This window comes from Mytilus edulis, chromosome 8, assembly GCF_963676685.1.
Source record: "Mytilus edulis chromosome 8, xbMytEdul2.2, whole genome shotgun sequence".
Lineage (NCBI taxonomy): Eukaryota > Metazoa > Mollusca > Bivalvia > Mytilida > Mytilidae > Mytilus > Mytilus edulis.
Window position 1 is genome coordinate 66,638,141 of NC_092351.1, and position 12,524 is coordinate 66,650,664.

The following is a 12,524-nucleotide window of genomic DNA, read 5'->3' on the forward strand; positions in this document are numbered from 1 at the left end:
AATTGTTTATGAGTTTAAGTATAACACAAAAAGAACAAAAGAAGATGTAGGAAATCTCCTGTCTCTGTGAATTCCCTGATATATTGTGTATTGCCTTATTAAATTAATTGACAGTTGTAATCAAAACAGAATAGAACTGTGACAGAGAAACTGTAAATCTGTTTTCGATTGGTTTACTGCTGGTAATATTGATCCAATGGGAGAAGTTGTTTTATTCATATAAAGTTGCTATACGTTATTAGTTTTGCATTTTGTACCATGCAATTCACGTAACTAAAAGCAGAATTAGTTCTTTTCGGTGCTAATTAATTCATCTTCAATGTGCCTAATTCAAAGTATATGTATCACGTGATAAATATAAGGATGCTTGGATTTGTTTTGATTATTCTATTTATTGCAATTACAGGTAAGAAAACTTTTCTAATAAAATTTGAGAATTTAAGAAGATTTGTAAAGATTTGTTATAACTTCTTGTTAAGTTTTTCATTGCCTATATAACTATCCATTGCAACTAGTTGGCATTATCATTTTAAAATGATTATGCTCCTCTCTCTCTCCCCTTGACTTTACATTTTGGTACAGTTGTTTCATCCTGCTCATTGTAACAGGGTAAATACGGCCATATAACAATCGACTTATTGGTACATGTATATCATTCTCTTTACAATTTGAATGTTAAGTTGCATGAACAAATTTTACTGTTACAGATTATACTAATAATATTTATTTATATGTTTTGGTAGTACGTGATATATGTGCAACTTTTAACTTTGTTTCAACTTACATGTAGTAGAAGAAGCATTTTATCCTTACGACTATCAATGCAGTCAGAAAAAATAAATTTATCGTTCGATTGTCAATACAGTTCTAGTAAGAACTACATTTTTATCGTTCAACTTGTCAATCCAGTTTATATTAATAGAAACACATCATGATCCGATTGTGAATGCAGTTGGCATGCATAACAGTAAAAGTCAGAAATTATTCCTATTAAAAAAATGAATATACATATTCATATCAAAGCAGTTTTCACAAGAATGGCGAATTGTTATAGCCCATAAAATCTTTAAATACTATTCTATAACTATTTGATTTAATTTGTATTTAATTTCTGCAGCCTATATATTGCATTGGAGTTATATATAAAAAAAAAAAAAAAAAAAAAAAAAAAAAAAAAAAAAAAAACCTGTTCGCTTGGTTCAATTTGCATTTCTCCATTCAATCTTTATAAGAACAAAAAAATACGCCATAAAAACATAAAATATATTACATGGAGAGGTATTACATCAAAAAGGTTTACCAAACTAGTGTATTATATCATTTGACAGACTGTATCGCTATTTTGCGACAAGTGACCAAAGATTTTATGACGTTTGAAATTGTAACATCATTCAATCTTTGGGACGAAAGAAGTTTGCTCTTTGTCCCTTAGGAGTAAAATCCGAAATGCGCATGCGATAAATGACATTTCAGTGTTGAGGCTTTTTCTTAATTTTCTGCTCCAAAGTGTTTTAATTTCTCTTCCTTTTATTTTGTTTCGTTTTGTTCTATAGTATTTGACATAATTTATAATATCTGAATCACGTTGGAGAGACGAATTGTTCCATGAATAATGCAGGAAAAAGAGGATAAAAAAATGTCTGATATTGAAATGATTTACGGATGTGTAATTAGAATTGTAGCAATCGCTCTCTTCCTCTTTCGATAAACAATTAGTTTCTTATGTTTCCTATTCTGAAATTGGAATCGGACTTCTTTCGAACTAAATGTATAGCGGAAGGGTTGAGATCTCACACAAAATGTTTAACTCCGCCGCATTTTTAGCCTGTCCCAAGCCAGGCCTTTGTTAGTCTTGTTTGCTTTTTAATTTTTTTTTTAGTTCATTTATTTGTTTACTTAGTATATGCTTTTGAGTTTAGTGTGACGTCGATTTTCACTGAATTAGTTCACATTTTGATTATGTGTTTTATCGCTGTGTTGAAGACCCATTGGTGGCCTTCGGCTGTTTTCTGTCCTTTTGTCAGTTTGTTTTCTCTTTGGCACATTCCCTGATACATTCTCAATTTTACTATTCAAAAGAAGAACGTCAGCTTATTTCTTGTTTTCCATTAGTTTTCCTTCGATATTTCCATTTTTTGCTGTTTCATTACACTGATAACGTGATTATTGTTTTACTTTGTTAAAAAAAAAAAACTTAATCTCTACTGACACCGTGAAATATAAAGTTACAAAGTTGTCTACATTCCTAACATATATATTACACAGATTACAATTGTCTGTGGAAAGATATTGCGTGACTTTCTCTCATTTTTGTCGTTTAGTTTCCATTTCATCAGTTACAATCACAATGTTTCTAACGGAATCTAAAGAGAATGGAAACATTTTTTTACATTTTGAAAATAAGTTGTATTATGTGATTGACAGATGCATGTGTATATTTCATATTTTTTTTAGCTTTAAAAAAGTTAAATATTTCTTAAAATACATTTAACATAATATGTAGTTGTGGTGTGGTTTGGTAGAGTTTTAGTGAGCGCTCAAAAGATTCCAGTTATAATTGCAACAGCGGAGGCGAATTTAGGGGGGGCAGGGGGGGCCGCCCCCCCCCCCCTTTTAGGGAAAAAATTGGTTGCTTATATAGGGAATCACTGAAACGTGACTGGAGTGGGCCCCTCTTAGGCAGTCAGTGGGCCCCCACTTTTGAAAACTTCTGGATCCGCCACTGAACAGTGCGTAAACCACTGATTGGCCATATAGGTTATGATTATTATGGCGGAGGGGAGGGTGCGACAGGGTGAACAGTTAAAATGCATCGGTATTGTATACCAAGGTATTTAAGGAAAACGTTTAGAATGTTAGTGATAATCAGAATAAGCGATATGTTTAAGCGATATGACGGGCATGTAATAAATTATGAATATATGAAATAATTATAACATGTTGACTTGGCATATAGGACCATTCTTACACATGTGTTTTATGTACATGCTACATGTGTGACATAGGGCGACATAGGAACAGATTAGTTTATATTTTAACATGTGTGACGCAGGGCCAAATTAGTTGTATATTCTAATATGTGGGACATATGGACCAGATTAGATACAAATTTAGTCTTGGATGCATGATTCTTTTTATTAGTTGTTATTGACTTTGAACTAGCTTCCAGTAGCTGCGAGTACTCTTAGGGGTGTACCCAGTGTTTTTTGTTGTTATTGGGATGTACAAGTACCTGTCCACGTTCACTCTGTGTTTATGTTAGATATATTTCTATTTGTAGCCATCTGATAACTTAAGCATTTTTCAACTTATTTTTAAAGTTTGTTCTTATGTTGTACTATTACACTACTGTACCAGGTTATGGGTGGTTTGGCGCCTGCTAATATGTTGAACACCGCCACATTATGTTTGAATGTGCCTGTCTTAAGTCAGGAGCCTGTAATTCAGTTGTTGTCAGTCGTTTGTTGCTTTGTTACACATTAGTTTTTCGTTCAAAATTTTGTACATAAACTAGTCAGTTATTTTCTCATTTGAATTGTTTTACATTTGTCATTTCTGGGTCTTTTTACCGCTTAATATGCCGTATGGGATTCTCATATGTGTGATATACGGCCAAATTGAGTGTATACTCCAACATGTGTGATGAAGGGACTAAGTTAGTCGTATCTAACATGTGTGAAATGAGATTAGTTGTATATTTTGTATGTGTCATGCAGGGACACGTTAGTTGTATATATATAATGTGTGATATCGGATAGGGCCAGATTAGTCGGATATTCTTATATGTGTGATGAAGGGAAACAGTAGTTGTATCTAACATGTTTTATAGATACAAGAGTATTCTTACATGCGATATATATATATATATATAGCCAGATTAGTTGAATCTAACATGTTTTATAGATACAAGAGTATTCTTACATGTGATATATATATAGGGACAGATTAGTTGTATCTAACATGTTTTATAGATACAAGAGTATTCTTACATTTGATATATATATATATATAGCCAGATTAGTTGAATCTAACATGTTTTATAGATACAAGAGTATTCTTACATGTGATATATATATATATATATAGCCAGATTAGTTGAATCTAACATGTTTTATAGATACAAGAGTATTCTTACATGTGATATATATATAGGGCCAGATTAGTTGTATCTAACATGTTTTATAGATACAAGAGTATTCTTACATTTGATATATATATAGGGCCAGATTAGTTGTATCTAACAAGTTTTATAGATACAAGAGTATTCTTACATGTGATATATATAGTACCAGATTAGTTGTATCTAACAAGTTTTATAGATACAAGAGTATTCTTACATGTGATATATATATAGTACCAGATTAGTTGTATCTAACATGTTTTATAGATACAAGAGTATTCTTACATTTGATATACATATAGGGCCAGATTAGTTGTATCTAACAAGTTTTATAGATACAAGAGTATTCTTACATGTGATATATATAGGGCCAGATTAGTTGTATCTAACAAGTTTTATAGATACAAGAGTATTCTTACATGTGATATATATATAGGACCAGATTATTTGTATCTAACATGTTTTATAGATACAAGAGTATTCTTACATGTGATATATATATAGGACCAGATTAGTTGTATCTAACAAGTTTTATAGATACAAGAGTATTCTTACATGTGATATATATAGGGCCAGATTAGTTGTATCTAACAAGTTTTATAGATACAAGACTATTCTTACATGTGATATACATATAGGGCCAGATTAGTTGTATCTAACAAGTTTTATAGATACAAGAGTATTCTTACATGTGATATATATAGGGCCAGATTAGTTGTATCTAACATGTTTTATAGATACAAGAGTATTCTTACATGCGATATATATATAGGACCAGATTAGTTGTATCTAACATGTTTTATAGATACAAGAGTATTCTTACATGTGATATATATATAGGACCAGATTAGTTGTATCTAACATGTTTTATAGATACAAGAGTATTCTTACATGTGATATATATATATAGGACCAGATTAGTTGTATCTAACATGTTTTATAGATACAAGAGTATTCTTACATGTGATATATATATAGGACCAGATTAGTTGTATCTAACATGTTTTATAGATACAAGAGTATTCTTACATGTGATATATATATAGGACCAGATTAGTTGTATCTAACATGTTTTATAGATACAAGAGTATTCTTACATGTGATATATATATAGGACCAGATTAGTTGTATCTAACATGTTTTATAGATACAAGAGTATTCTTACATGTGATATATATATAGGACCAGATTAGTTGTATCTAACATGTTTTATAGATACAAGAGTATTCTTACATGTGATATATATATAGGACCAGATTAGTTGTATCTAACATGTTTTATAGATACAAGACTATTCTTACATGTGATATACATATAGGGCCAGATTAGTTGTATCTAACAAGTTTTATAGATACAAGAGTATTCTTACATGTGATATATATAGGGCCAGATTAGTTGTATCTAACATGTTTTATAGATACAAGACTATTCTTACATGTGATATATATATAGGACCAGATTAGTTGTATCTAACATGTTTTATAGATACAAGAGTATTCTTACATGTGATATATATATAGGACCAGATTAGTTGTATCTAACATGTTTTATAGATACAAGAGTATTCTTACATGTGATATATATATAGGACCAGATTAGTTGTATCTAACATGTTTTATAGATACAAGAGTATTCTTACATGTGATATATATATAGGACCAGATTAGTTGTATCTAACATGTTTTATAGATACAAGAGTATTCTTACATGTGATATATATATAGGACCAGATTAGTTGTATCTAACATGTTTTATAGATACAAGAGTATTCTTACATGTGATATATATATAGGACCAGATTAGTTGTATCTAACATGTTTTATAGATACAAGAGTATTCTTACATGTGATATATATATAGGACCAGATTAGTTGTATCTAACATGTTTTATAGATACAAGAGTATTCTTACATGTGATATATATATAGGACCAGATTAGATGTATCTAACATGTTTTATAGATACAAGAGTATTCTTACATGAGATATATATATAGGACCAGATTAGATGTATCTAACATGTTTTATAGATACAAGAGTATTCTTACATGTGATATATATATAGGACCAGATTAGATGTATCTAACATGTTTTATAGATACAAGAGTATTCTTACATGAGATATATATATAGGACCAGATTAGATGTATCTAACATGTTTTATAGATACAAGAGTATTCTTACATGTGATATATATATAGGACCAGATTAGTTGTATCTAACATGTTTTATAGATACAAGAGTATTCTTACATGTGATATATATATAGGACCAGATTAGTTGTATCTAACATGTTTTATAGATACAAGACTATTCTTACATGTGATATACATATAGGGCCAGATTAGTTGTATCTAACAAGTTTTATAGATACAAGAGTATTCTTACATGTGATATATATAGGGCCAGATTAGTTGTATCTAACATGTTTTATAGATACAAGACTATTCTTACATGTGATATATATATAGGACCAGATTAGTTGTATCTAACATGTTTTATAGATACAAGAGTATTCTTACATGTGATATATATATAGGACCAGATTAGTTGTATCTAACATGTTTTATAGATACAAGAGTATTCTTACATGTGATATATATATAGGACCAGATTAGTTGTATCTAACATGTTTTATAGATACAAGAGTATTCTTACATGTGATATATATATAGGACCAGATTAGTTGTATCTAACATGTTTTATAGATACAAGAGTATTCTTACATGTGATATATATATAGGACCAGATTAGTTGTATCTAACATGTTTTATAGATACAAGAGTATTCTTACATGTGATATATATATAGGACCAGATTAGTTGTATCTAACATGTTTTATAGATACAAGAGTATTCTTACATGTGATATATATATAGGACCAGATTAGTTGTATCTAACATGTTTTATAGATACAAGAGTATTCTTACATGTGATATATATATAGGACCAGATTAGATGTATCTAACATGTTTTATAGATACAAGAGTATTCTTACATGAGATATATATATAGGACCAGATTAGATGTATCTAACATGTTTTATAGATACAAGAGTATTCTTACATGTGATATATATATAGGACCAGATTAGATGTATCTAACATGTTTTATAGATACAAGAGTATTCTTACATGAGATATATATATAGGACCAGATTAGATGTATCTAACATGTTTTATAGATACAAGAGTATTCTTACATGTGATATATATATAGGACCAGATTAGATGTATCTAACATGTGTGACAAAGGACCAGATAAGTTGTATCTTCTTAGACCTCATCGCTATTTGGAAATCTGAGGCACTTGACCTGAAAATCTACTCCACTTGAACTTTTGACGTAAATAATACAACAATCAGTTTCGTTTGGGGCGTCAGACATTTTTTTTTATTGTGACGTCAAAATTTTACGGGAATGGCGGAAAAATAGCGATGGTTTATTTTGTTAAATATATTTCCCAAGCATCGTTGTTTTAAATATAACTATAATACCGTTTATATGCAGAAGATAGAAAACAAATCCACGAGAGATATAAATACTGAGTTATCTTTAGCAGAATGTACATGATCATCTTTAAAGAGTGTCTAGCCAATTACAATCTTAATTCTCAGAAGAATAATAAAGCCTTCTACATACGAGAAGTTTACATTAACCATACACAGCCTGTTGCTTAATTTCGTTAAATTTTGATAGACCATTAATTTTTGGGCTGATCTGAATGTTGATAAATGAGTTTCGACATATGTTTGTAAAAACATCAGACTATGACACGGATTATAGGTATGATATACATCAAGCGCTTGTTCTAATGAAATCTATCCCGTCTTTATTTACCGAATTACCACCGTAGTTTTACTTGCAACGAGTACACTAGTGGAACAAGCACTGCTTATCCTTTCGGAGCTAGCATCCCCGGTTTTGGGTGTAGTTTTTATGCCCCACCTTCGATAGTAGAGGGGCATTATGTTTTCTGGTCTGTATGTCCGTTCGTTCGTTCGTCCGTCTGTCCCGCTTCAGGTTAAAGTTTTTGATTGAGGTAGTTTTTGATGAAGTTGAAGTCAACTTGAAACTTAGTACAAATGTTCCTTATGATATGATTTTTCTAATTTTAATATCAAATAAGAGTTTTTACCCCAATTTTACAGTCCATTGAACATAGAGCGAGTGCTGCACCCGTGTACTATAGACACATTCTTGTTCGTTATTGTTTTTAGTTTTGACCATAGTGTGGTCTGTTATTGGACTTAAGATTTTTGTGTCCCTTTCGCAGAGTCTTTTTCCTTTTAACTTGACTTGACTTGAACTATGTCAAGAAGTATTATTATTGATAAAGTTGTGGTGAATGACAGCCTATCCTGAATATGACTTGAAGAACCCTTATCCTCCGCTAGATTCTCTTGACAACAATTGATATTTGAAGTTGTTTGATTCCCTTGATCTATTGAAACACAACACAGCACAGTTTCCGTTTCTGTTAAACTTAAGTCTTTGTCAATACCAACACTATGTAAGACTTGTAACTTTTTATTAATATATTTGTAAAGACGTTGTGTCATTGTATGTATTAGGTCGGCTGCATGACTGTCGGTCATTGTTTATACCTCTAAATCAATTTTAAACACAGTTTGATTGCAGTTGGTGATCAATGTTTTATGAACTTGGACATCCTCTGGTAATTACTTTTTGTATATAGTTACACATACATTTATCTCCTCTTTCAGAAAAGCTAGACTTTGTCGTCCTTTAATTAAATTGTAGTATATTGGTATTACATCTAGAGCACAGTACGGTGATCGAGGTGATCTTTGTTGTAATGTTCAGGTTATTGTTTATTTATTATGTACTTACTAACACGTGTCTTTGATTGCTATTTGTCTGTCACAAAGAAACAATTCATTTTGCCCATAATCTATAGAATACTTTAATAACTTGTTTGTTTTGTTGTCTAATAGTAATTTACGACTGTTATTATACAGATTTAGATTAAAAAGGGGGATTGAAATAACTAAAAGGCCATATCAAAGATCTTCTCGGAAACTACAGAACCAGAATATAAAATGAACAAAAAGTACATGAAAGAAAAAAGTAAGACTATTTTCATATTACCTACTTTTGACAACGGAATATATATATCTTCGACAGGTTACCTATACTCTGGGATAGGACATTCTCCGACTGATACTCGGTCTCTCAGACAGGTTACCTATACTCTGGGATAGGACATTCTCAGACTGATACTCGGTCTCTCAGACAGGTTACCTATACTCTGGGATAGGACATTCTCAGACTGATACTAGGTCTCTTCGACAGGTTACCTATACTCTGGGATAGGACATTCTCAGACTGATACTCGGTCTCTTCGACAGGTTACCTATACTCTGGGATAGGACATTCTCAGACTGATACTCGGTCTCTCAGACAGGTTACCTATACTCTGGGATAGGACATTCTCAGACTGATACTAGGTCTCTTCGACAGGTTACCTATACTCTGGGATAGGACATTCTCAGACTGATACTCGGTCTCTTCGACAGGTTACCTATACTCTGGGATAGGACATTCTCAGACTGATACTCGGTCTCTCAGACAGGTTACCTATACTCTGGGATAGGACATTCTCAGACTGATACTCAGTCTCTCAGACAGGTTACCTATACTCTGGGATAGGACATTCTCAGACTGATACTCGGTCTCTTCGACAGGTTACCTATACTCTGGGATAGGACATTCTCAGACTGATACTCAGTCTCTCAGACAGGTTACCTATACTCTGGGATAGGACATTCTCAGACTGATACTAGGTCTCTTCGACAGGTTACCTATACTCTGGGATAGGACATTCTCAGACTGATACTCGGTCTCTTCGACAGGTTACCTATACTCTGGGATAGGACATTCTCAGACTGATACTAGGTCTCTTCGACAGGTTACCTATACTCTGGGATAGGACATTCTCAGACTGATACTCAGTCTCTCAGACAGGTTACCTATACTCTGGGATAGGACATTCTCAGACTGATACTAGGTCTCTCAGACAGGTTACCTATACTCTGGGATAGAACATTCTCAGACTGATACTAGGTCTCTTCGACAGGTTACCTATACTCTGGGATAGGACATTCTCAGACTGATACTCGGTCTCTCAGACAGGTTACCTATACTCTGGGATAGGACATTCTCAGACTGATACTCGGTCTCTTCGACAGGTTACCTATACTCTGGGATAGGACATTCTCAGACTGATACTCGGTCTCTTCGACAGGTTACCTATACTCTGGGATAGGACATTCTCAGACTGATACTCGGTCTCTTCGACAGGTTACCTATACTCTGGGATAGGACATTCTCAGACTGATACTAGGTCTCTCAGACAGGTTACCTATACTCTGGGATAGGACATTCTCAGACTGATACTCGGTCTCTTCGACAGGTTACCTATACTCTGGGATAGGACATTCTCAGACTGATACTCGGTCTCTCAGACAGGTTACCTATACTCTGGGATAGGACATTCTCCGACTGATACTCGGTCTCTCTGACAGGTTACCTATACTCTGGGATAGGACATTCTCAGACTGATACTCGGTCTCTCAGACAGGTTACCTATACTCTGGGATAGGACATTCTCAGACTGATACTCGGTCTCTTCGACAGGTTACCTATACTCTGGGATAGGACATTCTCAGACTGATACTCGGTCTCTTCGACAGGTTACCTATACTCTGGGATAGGACATTCTCAGACTGATACTCGGTCTCTCAGACAGGTTACCTATACTCTGGGATAGGACATTCTCAGACTGATACTCGGTCTCTTCGACAGGTTACCTATACTCTGGGATAGGACATTCTCAGACTGATACTCGGTCTCTTCGACAGGTTACCTATACTCTGGGATAGGACATTCTCAGACTGATACTCGGTCTCTTCGACAGGTTACCTATACTCTGGGATAGGACATTCTCAGACTGATACTCGGTCTCTTCGACAGGTTACCTATACTCTGGGATAGAACATTCTCAGACTGATACTCGGTCTCTTCGACAGGTTACCTATACTCTGGGATAGGACATTCTCAGACTGATACTCGGTCTCTTCGACAGGTTACCTATACTCTGGGATAGGACATTCTCAGACTGATACTCGGTCTCTCAGACAGGTTACCTATACTCTGGGATAGAACATTCTCAGACTGATACTCGGTCTCTCAGACAGATTACCTATACTCTGGGATAGGACATTCTCAGACTGATACTCGGTCTCTCAGACAGGTTACCTATACTCTGGGATAGGACATTCTCAGACTGATACTCGGTCTGTCAGACAGGTTACCTATACTCTGGGATAGGACATTCTCAGACTGATACTCGGTCTCTCAGACAGGTTACCTATACTCTGGGATAGGACATTCTCAGACTGATACTCGGTCTCTCAGACAGGTTACCTATACTCTGGGATAGGACATTCTCAGACTGATACTCAGTCTCTCAGACAGGTTACCTATACTCTGGGATAGGACATTCTCAGACTGATACTCGGTCTCTTCGACAGGTTACCTATACTCTGGGATAGGACATTCTCAGACTGATACTCGGTCTCTTCGACAGGTTACCTATACTCTGGGATAGGACATTCTCAGACTGATACTCGGTCTCTTCGACAGGTTACCTATACTCTGGGATAGGACATTCTCAGACTGATACTCGGTCTCTCTGACAGGTTACCTATACTCTGGGATAGGACATTCTCAGACTGATACTCGGTCTCTCAGACAGGTTACCTATACTCTGGGATAGGACATTCTCAGACTGATACTCGGTCTCTTCGACAGGTTACCTATACTCTGGGATAGGACATTCTCAGACTGATACTAGGTCTCTTCGACAGGTTACCTATACTCTGGGATAGGACATTCTCAGACTGATACTCGGTCTCTCAGACAGGTTACCTATACTCTGGGATAGGACATTCTCAGACTGATACTCGGTCTCTTCGACAGGTTACCTATACTCTGGGATAGGACATTCTCAGACTGATACTCGGTCTCTCAGACAAGTTACCTATACTCTGGGATAGGACATTCTCAGACTGATACTCGGTCTCTTCGACAGGTTACCTATACTCTGGGATAGGACATTCTCAGACTGATACTCGGTCTCTCAGACAGGTTACCTATACTCTGGGATAGGACATTCTCAGACTGATACTCGGTCTCTTCGACAGGTTACCTATACTCTGGGATAGGACATTCTCAGACTGATACTCGGTCTCTCAGACAGGTTACCTATACTCTGGGATAGGACATTCTCAGACTGATACTCGGTCTCTTCGACAGGTTACCTATACTCTGGGATAGGACATTCTCAGACTGATACTCGGTCTCTTCGACAGGTTACCTATA

The 12,524-nt window shown here is 34.5% G+C and overlaps 1 protein-coding gene across 2 annotated transcripts in view; it reads left to right on the forward strand.

The window, feature by feature from the left end:
• The first annotated feature begins 213 nt into the window (after positions 1–213).
• Positions 214–12,524, forward strand: part of LOC139486829 (carbonic anhydrase-related protein 10-like) — a 66,306-nt gene continuing 53,995 nt past the window's right edge. Inside the window, exon 1 of one of the 2 annotated variants that reach the window (XM_071271832.1) lies at positions 214–406. In XM_071271832.1, coding sequence (XP_071127933.1) covers positions 340–406 — 67 coding nt within the window. In that variant the 5' untranslated portion in view covers positions 214–339. The remainder of the gene's footprint in view (positions 407–12,524) is intronic. The other variant, XM_071271830.1, reaches the window with a different exon arrangement.